The sequence below is a fragment of the Bombina bombina genome, chromosome 2, assembly GCF_027579735.1.
Source record: "Bombina bombina isolate aBomBom1 chromosome 2, aBomBom1.pri, whole genome shotgun sequence".
Taxonomy (NCBI): Eukaryota; Metazoa; Chordata; class Amphibia; order Anura; family Bombinatoridae; genus Bombina; species Bombina bombina.
The window spans coordinates 399,117,998-399,141,612 of NC_069500.1; the positions used below are offsets into that span (position 1 = coordinate 399,117,998).

Below are 23,615 nucleotides of genomic sequence, written 5' to 3' on the forward strand. Positions count from 1 at the left end.
AGATTTGTCCCCTCTACTAAATCTGGATCAAGAGACCAGAGATTCTCTTCTCTGGTGGCTTTCTCGGTTCCATCTGTCCAAGGGTATGACCTTTCGCAGGCCAGATTGGACGATTGTAACAACAGATGCCAGCCTTCTAGGTTGGGGCGCAGTCTGGAACTCCCTGAAGGCTCAGGGATCGTGGACTCAGGAGGAGAAACTCCTCCCAATAAATATTCTGGAGTTAAGAGCAATATTCAATGCTCTTCTAGCTTGGCCTCAGTTAGCAACACTGAGGTTCATCAGATTTCAGTCGGACAACATCACGACTGTGGCTTACATCAACCATCAAGGGGGAACCAGGAGTTCCCTAGCGATGTTAGAAGTCTCAAAGATAATTCGCTGGGCAGAGTCTCACTCTTGCCACCTGTCAGCGATCCACATCCCAGGCGTAGAGAACTGGGAGGCGGATTTTCTAAGTCGACAGACTTTTCATCCGCGGGAGTGGGAACTCCATCCGGAGGTGTTTGCACAAGTGATTCATCGCTGGGGCAAACCAGAACTGGATCTCATGGCGTCTCGCCAGAACGCCAAGCTTCCTTGTTACGGATCCAGGTCCAGGGACCCGGGAGCAACGCTGAAAGATGCTCTAGCAGCTCCTTGGTTCTTCAACCTGGCCTATGTGTTTCCACCGTTTCCTCTGCTCCCTCGACTGATTGCCAAAATCAAACAGGAGAGAGCATCGGTTATTCTGATAGCGCCTGCGTGGCCACGCAGGACCTGGTATGCAGACCTAGTGGAAATGTCATCTCTTCCACCATGGACTCTGCCTCTGAGGCAGGACCTTCTAATACAAGGTCCTTTCAATCATCCAAATCTACTTTCTCTGAGACTGACTGCATGGAGATTGAACGCTTGATTCTATCAAGGCGTGGCTTCTCCGAGTCAGTCATTGATACCTTAATACAGGCTCGGAAGCCTGTCACCAGGAAAATCTACCATAAGATATGGCGTAAATATCTTTATTGGTGTGAATCCAAGAGTTACTCATGGAGTAAGGTTAGGATTCCTAGGATATTGTCCTTTCTCCAAGAGGGTTTGGACAAAGGTTTATCAGCTAGTTCTTTAAAAGGACAGATCTCTGCTCTGTCTATTCTTTTGCACAAGCATCTGGCAGAAGTTCCAGACGTCCAGGCATTTTGTCAGGCTTTGGTTAGGATTAAGCCTGTGTTTAAAACTGTTGCTCCCCCGTGGAGCTTAAACTTGGTTCTTAAAGTTCTTCTGGGAGTTCCGTTTGAACCCCTTCATTCCATTGATATTAAACTTTTATCTTGGAAAGTTCTGTTTTTGATGGCTATTTCCTCGGCTCGAAGAGTCTCTCAGTTATCTGCCTTACATTGTGATTCTCCTTATCTGATTTTTCATTCAGACAAGGTAGTTCTGCGTACCAAACCTGGGTTTTTACCTAAGGTGGTTTCTAACAGGAATATCAATCAAGAGATTGTTGTTCCATCATTGTGTCCTAATCCTTCTTCAAAGAAGGAACGTCTTTTGCATAATCTGGACGTAATCCGTGCCTTGAAGTTTTACTTACAGGCTACTAAAGATTTTCGTCAAACATCTGCCCTGTTTGTCGTTTACTCTGGACAGAGGAGAGGTCAAAAAGCTTCGGCAACCTCTCTCTCCTTTTGGCTTCGGAGCATAATACGCTTAGCCTATGAGACTGCTGGACAGCAGCCCCCTGAAAGGATTACAGCTCATTCTACTAGAGCTGTGGCTTCCACCTGGGCCTTTAAAAATGAGGCCTCTGTTGAACAGATTTGCAAGGCTGCGACTTGGTCTTCGCTTCACACCTTTTAAAAATTTTACAAATTTGACACTTTTGCTTCTTCGGAGGCTGTTTTTGGGAGAAAGGTTCTACAGGCAGTGGTTCCTTCCGTTTAAGTTCCTGCCTTGTCCCTCCCATCATCCGTGTACTTTAGCTTTGGTATTGGTATCCCACAAGTAATGGATGATCCGTGGACTGGATACACTTAACAAGAGAAAACATTATTTATGCTTACCTGATAAATTTATTTCTCTTGTAGTGTATCCAGTCCACGGCCCGCCCTGTCCTTTTAAGGCAGGTCTAAATTTTAATTAAACTACAGTCACCACTGCACCCTATGGTTTCTCCTTTCTCGTCTTGTTTCGGTCGAATGACTGGATATGGCAGTGAGGGGAGGAGCTATATAGCAGCTCTGCTGTGGGTGATCCTCTTGCAACTTCCTGTTGGGAAGGAGAATATCCCACAAGTAATGGATGATCCGTGGACTGGATACACTACAAGAGAAATAAATTTATCAGGTAAGCATAAATTATGTTTTTGTGGCTCAAGCATTCAAAAGCACTGAAATAATTTGTTGGAGTAATAAAGGGCAGGAAGGGGTGAATCTAGTAAGCCCCAGAGAAGTGCCAGATAATTAAGACTCATGACTGAGTAGTTTAATGTCAGGGTAGTCTTTAGATGAAGTTTGGGCCGCCTAGGTTTTATTGAAACAGGGACATGAATTGATAGACAGTTGGCTGTGTTGCTTAGCAAAACTGGTCCATTATAGGAACTCCTGTGAGGCTGCTTAGGTTTTTAATACTCTCATAAGAAAAATATAGTCTACACAGTGCATATTACTAAAACCTTTTTAAATGATATATGTCCAAAGAGTTGTTTTGCCAGTCTTTAGCAATCTTCTTTATAACCGGACAGTTCGAAGTTATCTCCAGTAACCATAGGAAGAAAAAAAAGAACATAGTGCAATATTGCTATAATATGCTTTATTTGTGAAGATAGAGTTGTACTCTTACTTTGTAAATTTGTGAACCCAGCTCTAATTTTATACAGCCTTGGGTATAGTTAACACAAGCCTTTGCAAAAATCTGCTGCTGCAGCCCAGGGGATCATATGGCAATTTTAATAAAAACAAATAAAAAAAATTAGGCAGGATACTTGTCACATAAAAGAGATAGACAAGTAGTGCCACAGCTGAAACTCCAGATTTTCCTCCAAAACTTGGTGTATAGCCAGGGTATTTAAGAAAGTCTTTAAAGACCTTGACAGGTCTCCTCTTTCTCACATCTGATGTACGTTACTCCAAATCCGTTTGGCTTTTTCAAGGATTTAGAGAAACGTACGTCGGATGTAAGAAACAAGAGAACCGTCACAACTAATAGGAGAGTGATAGCATTGTGCCTGAGCTCTTTAAAGACTTTCTTTAATTTTGTGGTAAAATGAAGTGCAGGGCATGTTAGTCGTAAATAAGCACTGTGTTATAATAACTACTATGTAGATACAACTACCTATTAAATTATGCTAAAAAAAAGTTATATATTTGGATTAGTAAGCAGAGAAATGCTGAAAACAAATAGAAGGTACTTAGGTGCTTATAATACAATGTGATGATATTTTCTGCAGGAATACAAGGACGAAATGCGGTTCCCAATTCTGGTTGTGGAGAAACAGGACCTGTTCTCAAGTCTTCAGTGGGTTCAGTAATGCCGGTCCAGGTATTTCATAATTTAAATAGAGTATGTATTGGCTAAATGTATGTTTGTTTTCTAGTTAAATAACCAAAGGTGAACAGAAAATTTAATGTAGTTCATGAACTGATTTAAAGATCATTAAATGCAATAGAATTTCATAAGCAACAAATGCATACAAAATAAGACAATTCAATAACACTTACTTTGAAATAAGCAGTAGATTTTCTTTCATTTTTCTCTTTCTTGTACCATGTGACAGCCATCAGTCAGTCACCGTCAGTCACAGGCTTATATAGTGGGAGCTGGTGCCTAAGAATATGTGCGCATAAAAAGAACATTCACACTCCTTTAAGAACTAATTGTTTGTTTGCACTAGCTCTTTTGCAGACGAAGGCTTCTTTCAGTCTCCTACAACTAAACAAACAACTTCTCCATGTTTAAGAGGACTGATGTAACTGTGAAGTATGAGTTCATCCTACCCTGTTCACAGTAGATCTAAATATGAACAGGAATGTGCGTACATGTCTTGAGCACTATGGCAGAAGTGTGTGCAACAATGTATAATATTGTTACAAACATTGCTCCAGTCACTGCTGCTTTATAGAGCTAAAACACATGTATGTATCTGAGCCTACCTAGGTTCAAAGGATACCAAGAGAGCAAAGTAAATTTGGCAATTCTGACTTTCATTTCCCTGGAATATGGTGATGCAATCTTGTTTTTATTCCAATAATGTTTACCCATGAAAAGTTCTATGTGGGAGAAACACATCTGTTTTCGTCACATGCTTTTCTTGTTTTTCAGATTACAAATCCAAGCTTGTATAACAATTTTTCTAACGTATAAAAATGCCCACAATCATTAACTATGTTCTTGCAAAGTGCATGGTATATTAAATATACATTTTAATGTTTTTTTTTTCTTTCAAATAGTTGGTGAGAGTCCATGATCCATTACTCCTGGGAATTACTATTCTTACCACTAGGAGGGGGCAAAGATTCCCAAACCCCTCCCACCTAACAGGTACCACAGTCTTTACTTTGCCTCTGCTGGAGGTGGTTGAAGAATGAAGATGTGTTTGATTCTTCAGAGGGGTTCTCTGTCTATATGGAGGACCGGTTTCCCCTCAGAGTACAGTGCTTGTCAAAGGGATGCATATGGGGTATGGTTTGTGGTAAATGGCTGTTATTTGCTGCAGTGACTTGTCTTTTGCCACCTTCTAAGGATCAACAATATACTCCTGTTCCATAATCTCTGCTGATATATTTTAGTACTGGTTTGGCTTTCTACTGGTTGTTTTACTTGTAGATGAGTGTCTATTGGTAAGTATAATTTTTTTGACTTAGACACTCTATAGCTTTGTTGTGGGCACTTATTGTTTATGTATATATTTGTTAATATATAATCTATACATTATTACCCTTGCTTTTTTGCACACATCAGGCTTTTTGTTGTGCTTAGTTTAAATTTTGCACATTGGCCTTCGAGTTTGTGCTCGTTGGAATAGTGCACGTTAGGTTAGCGCACATCAGAAAAGCGTATGTCGGCGCGCTCTAGAGTGTTAGTTCTTCTCAGTTTGGCTTAACGAATTAAGGCTCATCAGGTTAGTGCACGTACGTCCTCTGTCTCGCATACGTCGGGTTTGGCGCACTTTATCTCCCTTATAACTGTCTGTTTTTGAGCGCACGTTATCCTTTGCAGCTTAGCATTATCCAAGATTTGGGTCTAAAGTTGCTTGTCTCCTGCTTTGTTTTGCAGTTCGATTTAGCTCACCTTGAACTTCTTTTATAGCTACTTTAGGAGGGGGAAAGTGTTTGCATTCCTCTAGACCTTTTTTTAGGCGGATATAATTGTTTTTTGCTATTGTTTTTTCAATGCTATTATGGAGCTATCTGATTGTGTCCCTAAATTTACCTTAGAAGCTGAGTCCCTTGAACACCTTCCTATTAATATTAAGTGTCTTTATTGTTAAAAGCCCATCACCTAAATTACGAGTTTTGCGTTAGAGGCTATGCGGTGCTAACGAGCAGTTTATGCTCACCGCTCACTTACAGACAGTGCTGGTATTACGGGTTTTTACAAACCCGGCGTTAACCGCAAAAAAGTGATCGTAGAGCAAAATTTTGCTCCACATCTCACCTCAATACCATTTCCCCATAGGAATCAACGGGGAGAGCCGGCTGAAAAAAAAATCTAACACCTGCAAAAAATCAGTGTTTAGCTCCTAACGCAGCCCTATTGATTCCTATGGGGAAAATACATTTATGTCTACACCTAACACCCTAACATGAACCCCGAGTCTAAACACCCCTAATCTTACAATTATTAACCAATAATCTGCCGCCCCCGACATCGCCGACACTTGCATTATATTGATTAACCCCTAATCTGCCGCTCCGGACACCGTCGCCACCTACATTATACTTATGAACCCCTAATCTGGTGCCCCCAACATCGCCGACACCTACATTATATTTATTAACCCCTAATCTGCTGCCCCCAATGTCGCCGCAACCTACCTACATTTATTAACCCCTAATCTGCCGCCCCAACGTCGCTGCCACTATATTAAAGTTATTAACCCCTAAATCTAAGTCTAACCCTAACACCCCCTAATTTAAATATAATTTAAATAAATCTAAATAAAATTACTATTATTACCTAAATAATTCCTATTTAAAACTAAATACTTACCTATAAAATAAACCCTAAGCTAGCTACATTATAACTAATAGTTACATTGTATCTAGCTTAGGGTTTATTTTTATTTTACAGGCAATTTTTTATTTATTTTAACTAGGTAGAATAGTTATTAAATAGTTATTAACTATTTAATAACTACCTAGTTAAAATAAAGACAAATTTACCTGTAAAAGAAAACCTAACCTAAGTTACAATTACACCTAACACTACACTATAATTAAATTAATTCCCTAAATTAAATACAATTACATACAATTAAATAAAATTATCTAAAGTGCAAAAAAACAAACACTAAATTACAGAAAATAATAAACACATTACAAGATTTTTAAACTAATTACACCTAATCTAATCCCCCTAACAAAATAAAAAAGCCCCCCCAAAATAAAAAAGCCCTACCCTACACTAAATTACAAATAGCCCTTAAAAGGGCCTTTTGCAGGGCATTGCCCCAAAGTAATCAGCTCTTTTACCTGTAAAAAAAAGTACAAATCCCCCCCCAACATTAAAACCCACCACCCACACAACCAACCCTACTCTAAAACCCACCCAATACCCCCTTAAAAAAACCTAACACTAACCCCTTGAAGATCACCTTACCGGGAGAAGTCTTCACCCAACCGGGCCGAAGTCCTCAACGAAGCCGGGAGAAGTCTTCATCCAAGCCGGGCGAAGTGGTCCTCCAGACGGCAGAAGTCTTCATCCAGACGGCATCTTCTATCTCCATCCATCTGGCGTGGAGCGTGTCCATCTTCAAGACATCCGGCGCGGAGCATCCTCTTCCATCGGAGTCTTCTTACTAAATGACGGTTCCTTTAAGTGACGTCATCCAAGATGGCGTCCCTTCAATTCCCATTGGCTGATAGAATTCTGTCAGCCAATCGGAATTAAGGTAGAAAAAATCCTATTGGCTGATTGGATCAGCCAATAGGATTGAACTTCAATCCTATTGGCTGATCCAATCAGCCAATAGGATTGAGCTGACATTCTATTGGCTGTTCCAATCAGCCATTAGAATGCCAGCTCAATCCTATTGGCTGATTGCATCAACCAATAGGATTTTTTCTACCTTAATTCCGATTGGCTGATAGAATTCTATCAGCCAATCGGAATTGAAGGGACACCATCTTGGATGACGTCACTTAAAGGAACCGTCATTTAGTAAGAAGACTTCGATGGAAGAGAATGCTTCGCGCCGGATGTTTTGAAGATGGACCCGCTCCGCGCCGGATGGATGAAGATAGAAGATGCCGTCTGGATGAAGACTTCTGCCTGTCTGGAGGACCACTTCGCCCGGCTTGGATGAAGACTTCTCCCGGCTTCGTTGAGGACTTCGGCCCAGTTGGGTGAAGACCTCTCCTGGTAAGGTAATCTTCAAGGGGTTAGTGTTAGGTTTTTTTAAGGGGGTATTGGGTGGGTTTTAGAGTAGGGTTGGTTGTGTGGGTGGTGGGTTTTAATGTTGGGGGGGGATTTGTACTTTTTTTTACAGGTAAAAGAGCTGATTACTTTGGGGCAATGCCCCGCAAAAGGCCCTTTTAAGGGCTATTTGTAATTTAGTGTAGGGTAGGGCTTTTTATTTTGGGGGGACTTTTTTATTTTTTTAGGGGTATTAGATTAGGTGTAATTAGTTTAAAAATCTTGTAATTTGTTTATTATTTTCTGTAAATTAGTGGGGGGTTTTTTGTACTTTAGATAATTTTATTTAATTGTATTTAGTTTAGGGAATTTATTTAATTATAGTGTAGTGTTAGGTGTAATTGTAACTTAGGTTAGGTTTTATTTTACAGGTCAATTTGTCTTTATTTTAACTAGGTAGTTATTAAATAGTTAATAACTATTTAATAACTATTGTACCTAGTTAAAATAAATATAAACTTGCCTGTAAAATAAAAATAAACCCGAAGATAGCTACAATGTAACTATTAGTTATATTGTAGCTATCTTAAGGTTTATTTTATAGGTAAGTATTTAGTACATCTGACATCTGGAGTAGGCGAACCCTTAGATCGCTCCAAAAAACATTTTTATGTGTGTGAGGCCCATATACCCCGCCCAGTAGCATTGGGAGCCAGTCTAATATAAGTCTGAGTAGAATAAATCTTCCTTGGGGGTCTAGTATAGTTTGAGTCACTGTGTAGTTTAAGTTCTTGCGGAAGAGGACCGCTACCCCCCTCGTCCGACTACTTTCATACTTAGTGTATATAACTTCTCCCACCCATCCCTGTTTTAGCTTCTGATGTACATTAGGCTTTAGATTGGTTTCCTCAAGAATTGCTATATCTGCCTTTCTAGATTTCAGATATTTCAATATGGCCTTTCTCTTGATAAACGATGTGATCCCTCCCACATCCCACGAGATAATATGTATCCCCATCCTTGATGATAATTAAGGGAAGTGGCACTAAGCGGCCTCACTATGAAAATCACAGTGCTGTTGTGTTAAATGAATGCTGCGTGTGAGCAGTGAAGCTTGTATATATGACAATCGTACTTACAGTTCTGACACCCTGGGGTCCTCCCTCTATCAACAGCAAAGTTCCCGGTTGTTGTAGGAAACCAGTATCAGAATTAGACAAAGGAAATATACAATTAGCATCAAATATCAATACTCAGTATATAGATTGCCTGATCAGGCAGAACAGTGTTAACAATAAAACAGAACAGTTAATCAACAACAAACCCTCCCCCCATTTTTCAAAAAGGATATAGAGTGATGCCGTGGGTTGGCCCTGCGTGGTTCATAGTATAAGTGTCCTTAGTCTCTACATCTTTGTCATGTACCTGAAAAAAAAAAGTTGACAAAAAATATACAACAAGTAACCAAGTGTCTGAATAGGTTAGGTTTTTGCGAAGTTTATTGATGTGGCTTCATGGTTCTTCTTCTATATTTTCTGCTTCATCTTGTTTGATCCTGCATGGATTCCATGTTTTCATGAAAGTACGCAGCTGTGCAGTGGATTCAAAAAATTTCGGGCATTGTGTGGTTTGGAGCTTGAGTCTTGCTGGGTAGAGAAGAGACACTGATTCGCCTTTATCCAAAAGTTCCCTGCAGTAGGGCGAGATTTCTCTGCGCCTCTTTGCCACTTCGGCCGAATAGTCCTGAAATAGGTGGATCTTTGATCCTTCTTAGACCAGTTCCGTTGTTTGTCTGTATGCTTTAAGTATCAGGATTTTGTCTTTGAAGTTGAGGTATTTTATCATCAGTTGTCTTGGTGAGGTTCTTTGTCCGTTATTCTTCAGCATATGCCCCATACGATGCACCCTCTCCGCAACACGGGACATTTGAATTAGAAATATCAAACAGCTTCGGTAGTCCACTTTCTGCAAAGTCGAGCAATGCTGATCCTGGGATTGTTTCAGGAAGGCCAACCACACGGATATTATTCCGGCGGGACCTATTTTCTAGATCATCTAAATTTTCCAGCAGTACCTTGTTCTGTCGTTGCAGTCTTGTGATGTTGAATGTGGATTCCCTTTGCTGCATCTCTGTATCTGCCACCTTTTGTTCTACCGTGTTTAAGCGTGTAGAAAAGACCTTGAGGTCTGAGGTCAGTGCGTCTAACCCAGTCTGTATCTGTTCAATCTTTGGCAAGAATAATGCAGACAATTGTGTTACTATTGGATGAGTGTCTTGTGGAGTGGGGTCAGGCAGCTCAATTGCTGCAGGCGGCGGAGTGTGAACCTCAACCTGGTTCTTTTGTCTTCTGTCGTATTGGCGTTGTTGTTTAGACATATTGTCAGTTCTTTCGTTATATAGGGCGTAATACTTTTGCATACAGACACTGTTGTGATCTAGTGCTGGCACCAGCAACACAGCTTAAAGATTCTGTCTTGTGAGAAGTATTCAAATAAGATAGTAGTTGACTCAGGAGATATTCTGGGGGGGGGGGGGGATTTGGGGAGAGGGCCTCAAAAGTTTACATCATCATATTAGCAGCTGTAAAGGCGTAACTATTGGGAATAATGGAGGTGTAATAGCTAGTGTTATAAACAGTAGTGCGAAAGTCCAGCTTCTCTCTCCCCCCTCTAACTCTTTAAGAGGTCTGTAGCAGTAAAATGTTTGTATGGGCTCAAGCCCTGTATTTTTCCACCTGCCTGTCTAAGATCTTTTCCTAATAAGCCCCTTGGGATAAGTGTGCAGCAATGTTAACCTGTTCCCATGTAGTGTATTTATGAGGCTTTGGTCATAGGTTTCACAAACTTGCCCTGTAGATGTAGTGAAAGTTTGCTATTGCATTAGAAAGGGGGCCATGTGTGAAATGTAGCCAGTAACCCAGTGAGATTGCAGCACAAAATTGCCTGAGGAATCAGTACTTATGCACCTCTTGTTGTGGGCTTGCCCTGTGTTGCATAGGTTCTGCGTGGGATAAATCCCTTATGAGTGGCGAGGGCTGCGTGTTAAGTCTCTGCAAGTAACTGCGTATGGGGCAAGATGGCGGCCGCAGTGTATATCGTAACTGACCTTGTTTCCTATGGAGCTCTATTGTAGCCTCGAGGTCTCGTTCCCAGCGACTGCATGTGATGCTTCACTGTAAAAGACTCCGCGACTGGAGACTCTGAAGTAGCCCCAAGGCTATTGCTGTAGCGGATTACACGCTCCCTCTGTCTCACCTCTCTCTCCTCCATTAAATAACTTTCCGGTGGGGGAGTAGTTGCCTAGTAGTGTCCGGGCAGGTTCTCAGGTCTCCCTGCCAAGGATAGTGGCTTCGTCGGTAGTTTGTGGTGGTGTTTGATGCCAATATCTGGGTCAGAGAAGCGGAGCTCTTCAGCCTGCGTCTTCTCTCAGTGCCCACCCACCCGGAACCACCTCTGATATTTTTTGCTTAAATCTTTATTTTTTTTTATTATTTTTTTATGTTAAGCATTTTCATTCTCTTTTTAAGGGAATGTTTGGTGTCTAATTTTCTTTAGTGGTTAATGTTACTTTAGAACATGGGGTTATAGCAGTTAAGTGTTTTATACTGTTTAAATCCCTTGGTGTGTTTTTCCCTGTTGCAGTTTCTAAGGTTTATCCAGAAATTAGACTAGCCAGGTATTCCTTTTATTTATTTACAAGGTTTCAGAATTTGTATAATTTTCGGGCTTCTTTTATTGAAGTGGTTGGGGCCTATTTCCATCTTAATGGGAGAAGAGTCCACTGCTTCATTCACTACTTGTGGGAATTAAGAGCCTGGCCACCAGGAGGAGGCAAAGACACCCCAACCAAAGGCTTAAATACCTTCCTCATTCATTCGTCACAGGAGGTTGGCAGAGAAGTCTCGGAAGATTCAGAGTAGTCTCTTAGGGAGGGTAGTACTCTTCACAATGGGACTGGAGTTTTAAGTAGTCCTGTCAGCCTCTCAGTGAGAGCATGGGTGAAAGTTAGAGTCTGGAGATGCAGGGAGAGTCTTTCTGCGAAACTATCCAGACTCAGATTAACAGCTCTATTAACAATCAGCGTTGACGAGTTTCGTTGCCTGCTTTTCTACTTGCAAGTCCATGTCAGGAGCGATGCTACTACCCTGTCACACTTGAAGGGCCGTGTTCCTGTTCCACGGCGTTGATTCTGGTAAGATCGTTTCATTTATATATATTTGATAACGTAAGAAGACAGGGTCACAGTGTGGCTCCTTTATCTTTATAGAATCTAGGGTAATACCCTCGGAAGGGGGTTATTGAACAGGGGGGATTTTATTATTATGCATAATATTGTTTATTGTGTTTCTGCTGCATTTGCGTGAGATGAGGCTCTGTCAGTGTGGAACAGTCAGTTCATTAGCGAGAGATTGAGGCTGGCTTTTTTGGCGCGTCTCTCTCTCGACTGCAGGGGCGGTCCTGCATGGCACTCCATGTGACCGGGTGTGGCCTCTGTAACTTCCTCTTTCTCGACCTGCGTTCGGAGGAGACGAAAGCTGTTTCTTGTAGTCCGGGTCATAGGAGGTGGTGAGTGCCCGAGCCATTGGGATATAAAGGTGCCATTTATTTTTTGATCAGATCCGTAATAAAGGCGCAAGCTATGGAGGACTCTATGTTAGAGGATACTCTCTCTTTATCTAAACCTGTTCCACATGCTTTGACAATATTGCTATATCCAAAAAGAATAAAGTATTTAGTACAAAAGAGCCGTCTACCTTTGAGGGTTCTCCGCCCCGCAAGGTGCATTCCCTACAATCATCTCCGTTTACACAAGCGTTTCCCCAGGGCACTACTAATCCTCCTGCGGGAGGGGCCCTTTGGCCTCCAGACTTCACCGATCAGTTACAGACGGTGGTTTCTCCGGCCATTAATGCGATGCCTCACCCTTCTAAGCACAAGCGGAAGGTACGGCACTGCGGGTCTTCGACTCCGCTGGATGTTGTATGGAGAATATAGCGCCAAGATTCTGACCACCTTTAGCTCTGACTATAGGCTATCTAGCTAGCTTGGAGGATTACAAACCGAGTGTGTGAGTACAGAGCGCTTCAAATGAAGGGCTTAGGTGACATAATGATACTAGTGTTTGAAAATTATTATTTAATTTTACTTCATGAATAAAATGGTTGAACACACATTAAAATGTAGAATGTAAAATGGGTTGCCTTATCATAAAAATAATGCTTATATAAACAACACTTTTAAAATTCTGTATCCACAATGTACAAATTTCACATATGTACAACAAATGGTATTAAATGTCTGATGATTGACCTGGGTTGGATGCTTGACCTGGGTCAGACAAATTAGTAGGTCTGCAGTTCACCAATATTCTAGGATTGGTTATTGATTCTAGGATTCCACTGGATGTCTCAGATAGATTATCCGCTGAGGAGAACTCTTGGTCGGAATCAGCTACTTCTAGGCCTCTGTATGCGGAGGAACCAGATTTTAAATTTAAGATGGAGCATTTGCGCTTTCTGCTGAAAGAGGTGCTTGCTACATTGGAGGTTCCGGAACCGAAGCTACCGGAGGAACCTTCGATCCCTAAACTGGATAGGGTTTTCGAGGACAGGGTAGTGCCCCAGGCCTTCCCAGTTCCAGTCAAGATGGCTAGCATTATTAAGAATGAATAGGAGAAACTTGGTTCGTCCTTTTCCCCCTCTTCTTCTTTTAAAAAACTTTTCCCTTTTCTGGACGCACAGCTTGAACTGGGGGGAACCATCCCTAAAGTGGATGGTGCTATCTCCATGCTCGCTAAGAAAACGACTATTCCGCTAGAGGATAGCTTCTCTTTCAAGGAACACGCTCTATCAGCAATGGTCGAGGTGGAGACTCCCCTCGATGAGATTCTAGATTGAATCAAGGCCTTAACGGTAGCGCATTCGTTAATTTGTGATGCTAACATGCAGATTATTCGCCTGAATGCTAAGACATCAAGTTTTTCGCTTTTAGCCCGCAGGGCTCTGTGGCTAAAGTCGTGGTCTGCTGACATGACTTCCAAGTCTTGCTTGCTTTCCCTTTTCTAAGATTCACTTTCCTAGACCAGCACTTCCAGTTTGTGGCCCTTCCGTTTGGTCTGGCGACTGCCCCAAGAGTCTTTACAAAGTTCTGGGAGCTCTTCTCGCAGTAGCGAGAGCCAGAGGGATTGCAGTGGCACCTTATCTGGACGATATCCTGGTCCAGGCTCCGTCCTACAGTCTTGCGGAGGATCACTCGAGAGCTCTTCTCCTTCGGTCTCACGGGTGGAAGATAAACAAAGGGAAGAGTTCATTGGTCCCCAGCAACAGGGTGGAATTCCTGGGTACGATAATAGATTCTTTATCCATGAAGATATTCTTGACAGATCAGAGACGTTGTAAGCTTGCGTCAAACTGTCTAGCTCTTCAGACATCCTCCAGGACATCTGTGGCCAGGTGTATGGAGGTGATCGGGCTCATGGTATCCAGCATGGATGTCATTCCATTCTCCAGGTTCCATCTCAGACCTCTTCAGATGTACATGTTGAGACAATGGAACGACGATCATTCAGAACTGTCCCAGCAGATATCTCTGGACAGACCGTTGAGGGAGTCCCTATCTTGGTGGACCCGACCGGGGCAGTTGTCACAGGGGACATCCTTTTTGAGACCATCCTGGTAGATTGTGACCACGGATGCAAGTCTATCAGGATGGGGAGCTGTTTGGGATGCCAGAAAGTCACAGGACAGATGGACTCGAGAGGAGTCGAGTCTACCTATAAATATTTTGGAACTTCGAGCAATATTCAATGCTTTGAGGGCTTGGCCCCTCCTAGGGTTGTCCCGATTCATCAGATTCCAATCGGACAACATTACCTCGGTGGCTTACATAAACCACCAGGGGGGGACGAGAAGCTCCCTAGCCATGAGGGAAGTATCTCAGATTCTGGAATGGGCAGAGACTCACAATTGTTCTCTCTCAGCGATCCACATTCCGGGTGTGGACAACTGGGAAGCGGATTTTCTGAGCAAACAGACGTTTCATCCAGGGGAATGGTCTCTCCATCCCAAGATGTTCGCAGAGATCTGCAGCAGATGGGGGATGCCGGAGAAAGACCTCATGGCGTCCAATCTAATTTACATATTTCCGCCGTTGCCTCTTCTTCCTTGTGTAGTGGCCTGCATCAAAGCAGGAGCAAGCTTTGGTTATTCTGATTGCTCCGTCGTGACTGAGGAGGATGTGGTTTGCGGATCTGGTGGGGATGTCGTCAGCTCCGCCGTGGAGGTTACCTTGTCGCAGGGTTCTGCTGGTTCAAGGTCCCTTGCTACATCAAAATCTCGATTCTCTGAGGATGACTGCGTGGAGATTGAACGGCTAGTCTTAGCCAAGAGAGGATTTTCGGAAAAAGTGATTCACACTCTCGTTCAGGCCAGGAAGCCGGTCACTCGATACATCTACCACAAGGTGTGGAGGACCTACTTGTCCTGGTGTGAGGAACGAGGATATCCCTGGCATAAGGTCAGGGTATCCAGGATTTTGGCCTTTCTCCAGGACGGTCTGGATAAAGGTCTGGATAAAGGTCTTGCCACCAGTTCCCTAAGGGGACAGATCTCGGCTTTATCTGTATTGTTGCATAAGAAGCTTGCAGAGCTTCCTGACATTCAGTCCTTTGTTCAGGCTCTGGTTAGGATCACGTCTGTCTTCAGGAATCCGGCTCCTCCCTGGAGCTTAAACTTGGTTATTAAGGTTTTGCAGAGGGCTCCATTTGAGCCTATGCATGCTCTGGACATTAAGGTTCTTTCATGGAAAATCCTGTTATTACTGGCTATTGCATCGGCAGGCAGAGTTTCTGAGTTGGCGGCCTTGCAATGCGAGCTGCCCTACTTAGTTTTTCATGCTGATAAGGCTGTTCGCACTGGATTGGGATTCCTTCCCAAGGTGGTGTCGAGTCGTAACATCAATCAGGAAATAGTAGTTCCTTCTTTGTGTCCTAACCCTTCTTCTTCGAAGGAGAGGTTACTTCATAATCTGGACGTGGTTCGGGCTTTGAAGTTTTATCTTCAGGCCACGAAGGAGTTCAGGCAGACCTCGTCCTTATTTGTTGTGAACTCAGGGAAGCGCAGGGGGCAAAGGGCCTCTGCCACTTATCATTTTGGTTGAGGAGTATGATCCGTCTGGCATATGAGACAGCTGTGACTATTTTTAGATAAATTGGACATCCATTTTTAAAGGTTTTTATGTTAATGTGTCGACACTAAAATTATGTATGTTGTATTCAATAGAATAATAAATTTGTATACTTATCTTGATTGAATATTCACTTTATTTTTAGTAAAATATTTCAATTCTGCCACTCCTGTTTATATATTTTGCACGTAGTGTTAAAATATTTACAGTATTATTCTGCAAAAACCCTGTGCTTATATAGTCAGTACCTTAAGTATATATAGTACTTGCTTAAAATAGCATAATTTTAAATACACCTGGAGGAATCCCCCAGCCACTCCTAGCGAGTAGCGCCGGTACATTTCACATCTTTGCCAACATTTTTTCTCCTGTATTGGGATTATTCTAGAGGGAATCCCTTGTACTAAGCAGAGGGGTGAGGACTCTAGCACTAGTCTAACACCACATCCAAATATGAGACAGTGGGACACAAGCCTCCTCAGAGAATTACGGCTCACTCGACTAGAGCTGTGGCCTCTTCTTGGGCCTTTAAGAATGAGGCTTCTATGGAGCAGATTTGTAAGGCAGCCACTTGGTCTTCCTTACATACTTTTGCAAAATGTTATAAATTTGATTGTTTTGCTTCGGCGGAAGCAGCTTTTTGGGAGAAAGGTTCTGCACGCTGTGGTGCCCTCAGTTTAGGGTCCGCCTCCATTTGGCCTCCCGTTTTTTTCATTCAGTGTCCTCTAGAGCTTGGGTATTTGTTCCCACAAGTAATGAATGAAGCAGTGGACTCTCCTCCTATTAAGATGAAAAACATAATTTATGCTTACCTGATCATTTCATTTCCATCTGTGGGAGGAGAGGCCACTGCCCCCACCTGTTTCTCCGGTGGGTGGACCTAAATTTAATTTTATTCTTTTGGCACCATTTATACCCTGATATTACTCCTACTGTTCCTTCTTCCCTTGGCAGAATGACTGGGGGATGAGGGGAGTGGGGGAGGTATTTAAGCCTTTGGCTGGGGTGTCTTTGCCTCCTCCTAGTGGCCACGTTCTTAATTCCCACAAGTAATGAATGAAACAGTGGACTCTCCTCCCACAGATGTAAAATTAAATCAGGTAAGCCTAATTTATGTTTTTCATTCTGGCTATATGTGCTTACATTACTTTGAAAGATAGTTCTTGCTTTATAGTTCCTTTTGTAAGGAAGTTAATTCCTTCCTTAGGAGGGTTTGTTTGCAAGCAACTTATATTTTCAGTCATGTGTTATCTAACGCGGATATGACTGTTGCTATGTCTTTATGGGCAGTTTTTCTTTGATTCTGCCAGTGAGATTTTGTTAAGCCTCTTATGTTGCTTTTTATTTGCAAAAGTATTTTCTTTTTCACTATTAAGCTCCTTATATTTAGAATCTTAGGCCTAGATTTAGAGTTTGGCGTTAGCCGTCAAAACCAGCGTTAGAGGCTCCTAACCGCCGGTATTTGGAGTCAGTCAGGAAAGGGTCTAACGCTCACTATGCAGCCGCAACTTTTCCATACCGCAGATCCCCCTACGCCAATTGCGTATCCTATCTTTTCAATGGGATCTTTCTAACGCCGGTATTTAGAGTAGTGGCTGAAGTGAGCGTTAGAAATCTAACGACAAAACTCCAGCCGCAGAAAAAAGTCAGTAGTTAAGAGCTTTATGGGCTAACGCCGGTTTATAAAGCTCTTAACTACTGTGCTCTAAAGTACACTAACACCCATAAACTACCTATGCACCCCTAAACCGAGGCCCCCCGACATCGCCGCCACTCTATTAAAATTTTTTAACCCCTAATCTGCCGACCGCAAACCACCGCCACCTACGTTATCCCTATGTACCCCTAATCTGCTGCCCCTAATACCGCCGACACCTACATAATATCTATTAACCCCTAATCTGCCACCCCCGCTATCGCTGACACCTGCATATTTTTTTTAACCCCTAATCTGCCGCTCCGTACACCGCCGCAACCTACATTATACCTATGTACCCCTAATCTGCTGCCCCTAACACAGCCGATCCCCTATATTATATTTATTAACCCCTAATCTGCCGCACCCAACGTCGCCTCCACCTACCTACAATTATTAACCCCTAATCTGCCGACCGGACCACACCGCTACTATAATAAATGTATTAACCCCTAAAGCTAAGTCTAACCCTAACACTAACACCCCCCTAAGTTAAATATAATTTAAAGGGACAGTAAACCTTAAAAATAATGTTATATAATTCTGCACATAGTGCAGAATTATATAACATTATTTAGGTGCCATAGCCATAAAACCCTTTTTTACCTTTTAAAATGTAAAAATGACAGCGCTTTTACAGACCCGCTCTCTGCTGAGCGGGTCTGTAATATTTAGTCAGTGCATCGGGCCAGCTGTATAGTCACAGCCCGGCCAGTCCATCAGCCAATCAGAATTTTCCTACCTTAATTCCGATTGGCTGATAGAATCCTATCAGCCAGTCGGAATTCGAGGGACGCCATCTTGGATGACGTCCCTTAAAGGAACCTTCATTCGGACTTAGGACGTCGCAAGAAGAGGATGGATCCGCGCCAGAGGTCTTCAACATGGAGCCGCTTGTCACCGCCTTGAAGAAGATGGTTGCCGGTCCGGATCTAGTCTTCTGCCCGGATAGGAGGAAGACTTTGGAGCCTCTTCTGGACCTCTTCAGCCGCCGCTTGATAGAAGACTTCAGCCGGATTATGGATCGCCAGCCCCCGCTTGGGCTTGGATGAAGACTTCGGAGGCTTGGATGAAGACTTCGGAGGACGGATCGGTGAACCTGGCATGGTGAAGATAAGGTAGGAAGATCTTCAGGGGCTTAGTGTTAGGTTTATTTAAGGGGGGTTTGGGTTAGATTAGGGGTATGTGGGTGGTGGGTTGTAATGTTGGGGGGGGGGTATTGTATGTTTTTTTTTACAGGCAAAAGAGCTGAATTATTTGGGGCATGCCCCGCAAATGGCCCTTTTCAGGGCTGGTATAAAAGAGCTTTGAACTTTTGTAATTTAGAATAGGGTAGGGCATTTTTTATTTTGGGGGTCTTTGTTATTTTATTAGGGGGCTTAGAGTAGGTGTAATTAGTTTAAAATTGTTGTAATATTTTTCTAATGTTTGTAAATATTTTTTTATTTTTTGTAACTTAGTTCTTTTTTATTTTTTGTACTTTAGTTAGTTTATTTCATTGTAGTTATTTGTAGGTATTGTATTTAATTAATTTATTGATAGTGTAGTGTTAGGTTTAATTGTAACTTAGGTTAGGATTTATTTTACAGGTAATTTTGTAATTATTTTAACTATTTTAGCTATTAAATAGTTCTTAACTATTTAATAGCTATTGTACCTGGTTAAAATAAATACAAAGTTGCCTGTAAAATAAATATTAATCCTAAAATAGCTACAATATAATTATTCGTTATATTGTAGCTATATTAGGCTTTATTTTACAGGCAACTTTGTATTTATTTTAACCAGGTACAATAGCTATTAAATAGTTAAGAACTATTTAATAACTAAAATAGTTAAAATAATTACAAAATTACCTGTAAAATAAATCCTAACCTAAGTTACAATTAAACCTAACACTACACTATCAATAGGGTTTTTTTAGCTTTAGGGGTTAATCCATTTATTAGAGTAGCGGCGAGATCCGGTCGGCAGATTAGGGGTTAATAATTGAAGTTAGGTGTCGGCGATGTTAGGGAGGGCAGATTAGGGGTTAATACTATTTCTTATAGGGTTATTGAGGCGGGAGTGAGGCGGATTAGGGGTTAATAACTTTATTATAGTAGCGGTGAGGTGCGGTCGGCAGATTAGGGGTTAATTATTGTAGGTAGCTGGCGGCGACGTTGTGGGGGGCAGATTAGGGGTTAATAAATATAATATAGGGGTCGGCGGTGTTAGGGGCAGCAGATTAGGGGTACATAGGGATAACGTAGGTTGCGGCGGTGTACGGAGCGGCAGATTAGGGGTTAATAATAAAATGCAGGGGTCAGCGATAGCGGCGGCGGCAGAATAGGGGTTAATAAGTGTAAGGTTAGGGGTGTTTAGACTCGGGGTACATGTTAGGGTGTTAGGTGCAGACTTAGGAAGTGTTTCCCCATAGGAAACAATGGGGCCGCGTTAGGAGCTGAACGCTGCTTTTTTGCAGGTGTTAGGTTTTTTTTCAGCTCAAACTGCCCCATTGTTTCCTATGGGGGAATCGTGCACAAGCACGTTTTTGAAGCTGGCCGCGTCCGTAAGCACCGCTGGTATCGAGAGTTGCAGTTGCGGTAAATATGCTATACGCTCCTTTTTTGGAGCCTAACGCAGCCCTTCTGTGAACTCTAAATACCAGCGGTATTTAAAATGTGCGGCCAGAAAAAAGCACGCGTAGCTAACGCACCCCTTTGGCCGCAAAACTCTAAATCTAGGCGTAAGTCTGCTTCCATGCTTTCTAATTTCATCTTTTTTTTTTTTTTAACAAAGGAAGATGTTATTAGATTTACTTTGATTCTATGGTGTCAGGAGCTGTTTTCTTTTTCCTCCACCTGGTTTAAAAGTTTATCTGGTTCCTTATGGGGATAATTGAATGATATTTCAGAGCCTATTTCTGCATTTGAGCATTTCTCCTCTTCTTTTAAGGTTGCTAGCTGGATTCAAGGCTAATTTATTTGCTCTGGGATTGTTGACAGGGTCAGTGCCCATTTGCTTTATTGGTTCTGGTCTAGCAGTTTTTTATCTTTCCTTCCATCCATGTTTGCATGTAGGTGCAGCCCTTGTTCCAGAGACTTTCGTTGGGGGGTAGGTTTCCTTGTTTTTTAGGAAGCTTGGTTCCTTGGATTTTTTTTATAGTATCTAGGATACTGATTAGGTTTCAGATCTATGCCAACTATGGCAAGGCGTTTTCTGTTCTAGGTTCCTAGGATCCCTGTAAGCCTCAGGTGGATAGGAACTCCAATCTATTCATTGTTCTAAGAAGTAGGTGGAACTTTTTAATCTATTCTATTCTAGAAATTTTAAACACGTTTCTTAAGTTCCTACTGCTGAAATTGTTACTTTTTGGACTATTCTGTGAGGTCATTTTATGTCCTCAATTGAGTTTGAGTTTGCTTACCTTTTATCTTCTTTTTTCTGGGAACATCTTTGGTTTCTGAGATTTGCTTTTACAGTTTGTTGCTTTTCCTTTTTTTCTGGCTACAGTGTCGTAGTAGGTCTAGGGCTGTCACTAATGAGTGATTAGCAATAGATGTATGATCTTGCAGAGAGAGAGAGAGAGAGAGAGAGATAGAGAAACAAACATGCAGTGAGAATTCCTCTTATTATAAGTATTTATGCCTCAACTAGATTTACTAGTTAGACAACATTCAGTCTGGGTTATTTAACAGATTAAACAATACTTGCAACTAAGAAATATTAGTTGACACACATCTATTTATTGATTATCACAACAAGTAACAATCAATACAATACCTGAGATCAGAAGGTATCAGATAACATTTTAGTTCCAGTTCACTGTATTTATATACATATTAGACCAGCTTAGCCTATACCATAAGTGAAAGGCTAATTATATATATATATATATCTTAACAGCCTTATAAGACTTCATGAATTTGCCTGATGTATAGGTAATTCTATTTTAACTTTACTCATGCGCAGTTCAATAGCATTACTTGATAGTCATTTAAAATAACTTTTCCCTTATCTAGCACAAAATAGTGTTTTTGATTGACAGGAACTACTGTTCTGAATGTGAATGTCACTGTTCTAATGTAATGTCCTTCAAAGGGATTTAACCCTTTGCCTACTAAATCCTGGCTAATATAAATCCTTATTCTAATACTATCCTTTCCTATAATAATTTTATAACTCCTCATACAATTCTCAGAATATTCTCTAAGGTTTTGGATACACTCTTATCTGTAATCAGTTTTCACAGTGTTGCTCTATTTCTTGGCCAGGATGATATCTTGGTTCAAGCAGTATTTTTCTCTGGAAGTCTTTTGTTGTTTATTTAACAACATGGTTTGGTGGTCATTTTTTTCAATCAGTCTTCTGGTTCATCAGATAAAGTTTTTATTTTCTGGGGTTTCTTATGATTTCAGTGATCTTAGATAGTTCTAGTTGTGTTTTGCCTTTTAGTACCTTCAGTCTCTCTTTTTCCTTCAGTTTGATTCAGGGGCCTTTCAGGGTTGGTCTCTTTTGAAGAGAATATTTTTCTCTGTTTTCAGATTGGACTATGTTACAATGTCGATCATCAGCAGTTTCCTACTTATGAGGCTAGTAATTTTAAATTATTTCCTGTGCTAGAATTTATTTCTGCTGTACTTATTCTAGGAATGAATAACTGGAAAGCAGTATTTTTCAGTCTTCAGTTTTTCCACCTGGATGAGTGTTCTCTTCTTTTGGTTATGTTCTATCTGATTGTAGTTCTATATATATTTCTGATAGTTTCCTGGTTCAATCTCATTTTTCCCAGGTACTGTGTAGGTCCAGGGATCTTTGAACTGTGTTTGTGGATGCCAATATTTGCCAATATTTTGTTCTACCTCTATTTTTTTTCCAGTGTGTTTTTCAGTATTTGTCAGAAAGAGCTTTCTGTTTTATCCAACTTGTTCCTGCAGTATTTGGTTTGCAGATCTGGTTCTGATGTCCAGTTTCTTGGCTGCTTTTTTTTTCACCTAGACCTTCTATTTAGATCCTTTTTTTCTGTCAGCATTCTAGTTCTCTTAAACTTGATGGCTTAGAGATAGAATCAGATATACTCTTTGTCTTTAAGCTATTCGTTCAGTTTATGAGTTTCTTTTTCATAATTGTTAGTCTGTTATTTTAAGGTCTGGAAGCCTTTATTTCTTGGTTTTCTTATTCCAGATTTCTAGCTATATTTTTAGGTTAGTCTGGATTAGAGTTTATCTGCCAGTTCTTTAAAAGGTCAGTCTTCTGTCCTTTTTTGTTACGTTCTTTAAAAAGATTGCTAATCTGTCATTCATTGTTAGTCCTAGTCTGGCCTAGAATGAAGCCTGTCATTTTCCAATTTTTCCTCCTTGGAATCTTTATTTCTTCTTGAGAATTTTGCAAGTTTTTCCTTTTGAGCCAATGCATCAGATGAATAGTAACTTCTTTCTGAAAGTTTTTTGTTTTATTTAGCTATTTCTTCTGATAGAAGAATTTCTTTTTTTTTTTTTACTTATCTCCTTTAACTTATTTAGCATAAGATGGTGTTTTCTGACTGTTTAAGTCTTATTTCCATATAATTATTCTGAGTGGCATGTTTGTTTTGGTTCCTGTTAGAGCTTTGTGGTGTTATGTTGTCACTACTAGGGTTTTCAGACAAATTTTTAGTTTGTTTGTTTCATTTGCTGGTTCTATGTCATTCAGTTTTTATGTATGCTGTTTCCTTGACTTCACGGTTGAAGCTTTTGATTTATATAGTCTTTTTAGAAGCAGGTTAGCCTCCACCCAGGCTTTTTGTTCTTTCTTTAAAGGGACATAATACTCATATGCTAAATCACTTGAAACTGATGCAGTATAACTGTAAAAAGCTGACAGGAAAATATCACCTGAGCATCTCTATGTAAAAAAGGAAGATATTTCTCTTGTAAGGTGTATCCAGTCCACGGATTCATCCATTACTTGTGGGATATTCTCCTTCCCAACAGGAAGCTGCAAGAGGACACCCACAGCAGAGCTGTCTATATAGCTCCTCCCCTAACTGCCACTCCCAGTCATTCTCTTGCAGCTCTCGACAAGAAAGGAAGTATCAAGAGATATGTGGTGACTTAGTGTAGTTTATCTTCAATCAAAAGTTTGTTATTTTTAAATGGTACCGGCGTTGTACTGTTTTTGCCTCAGGCAGAAATTAGAAGAAGAGTTCTGCCTGAGGTTT

At 41.2% G+C, this 23,615-nt stretch overlaps 1 protein-coding gene across 1 annotated transcript in view; it reads left to right on the top strand.

Annotated features, from left to right (window-relative positions):
- LOC128648916 (E1A-binding protein p400) overlaps positions 1 to 23,615 on the top strand; it is a 684,550-nt gene that overhangs the window by 313,359 nt on the left and 347,576 nt on the right. Inside the window, exon 25 of the mRNA XM_053701874.1 lies at positions 3,428 to 3,519. Within this exon, the coding sequence (XP_053557849.1) occupies positions 3,428 to 3,519 (92 nt within the window). The remainder of the gene's footprint in view (positions 1 to 3,427; positions 3,520 to 23,615) is intronic.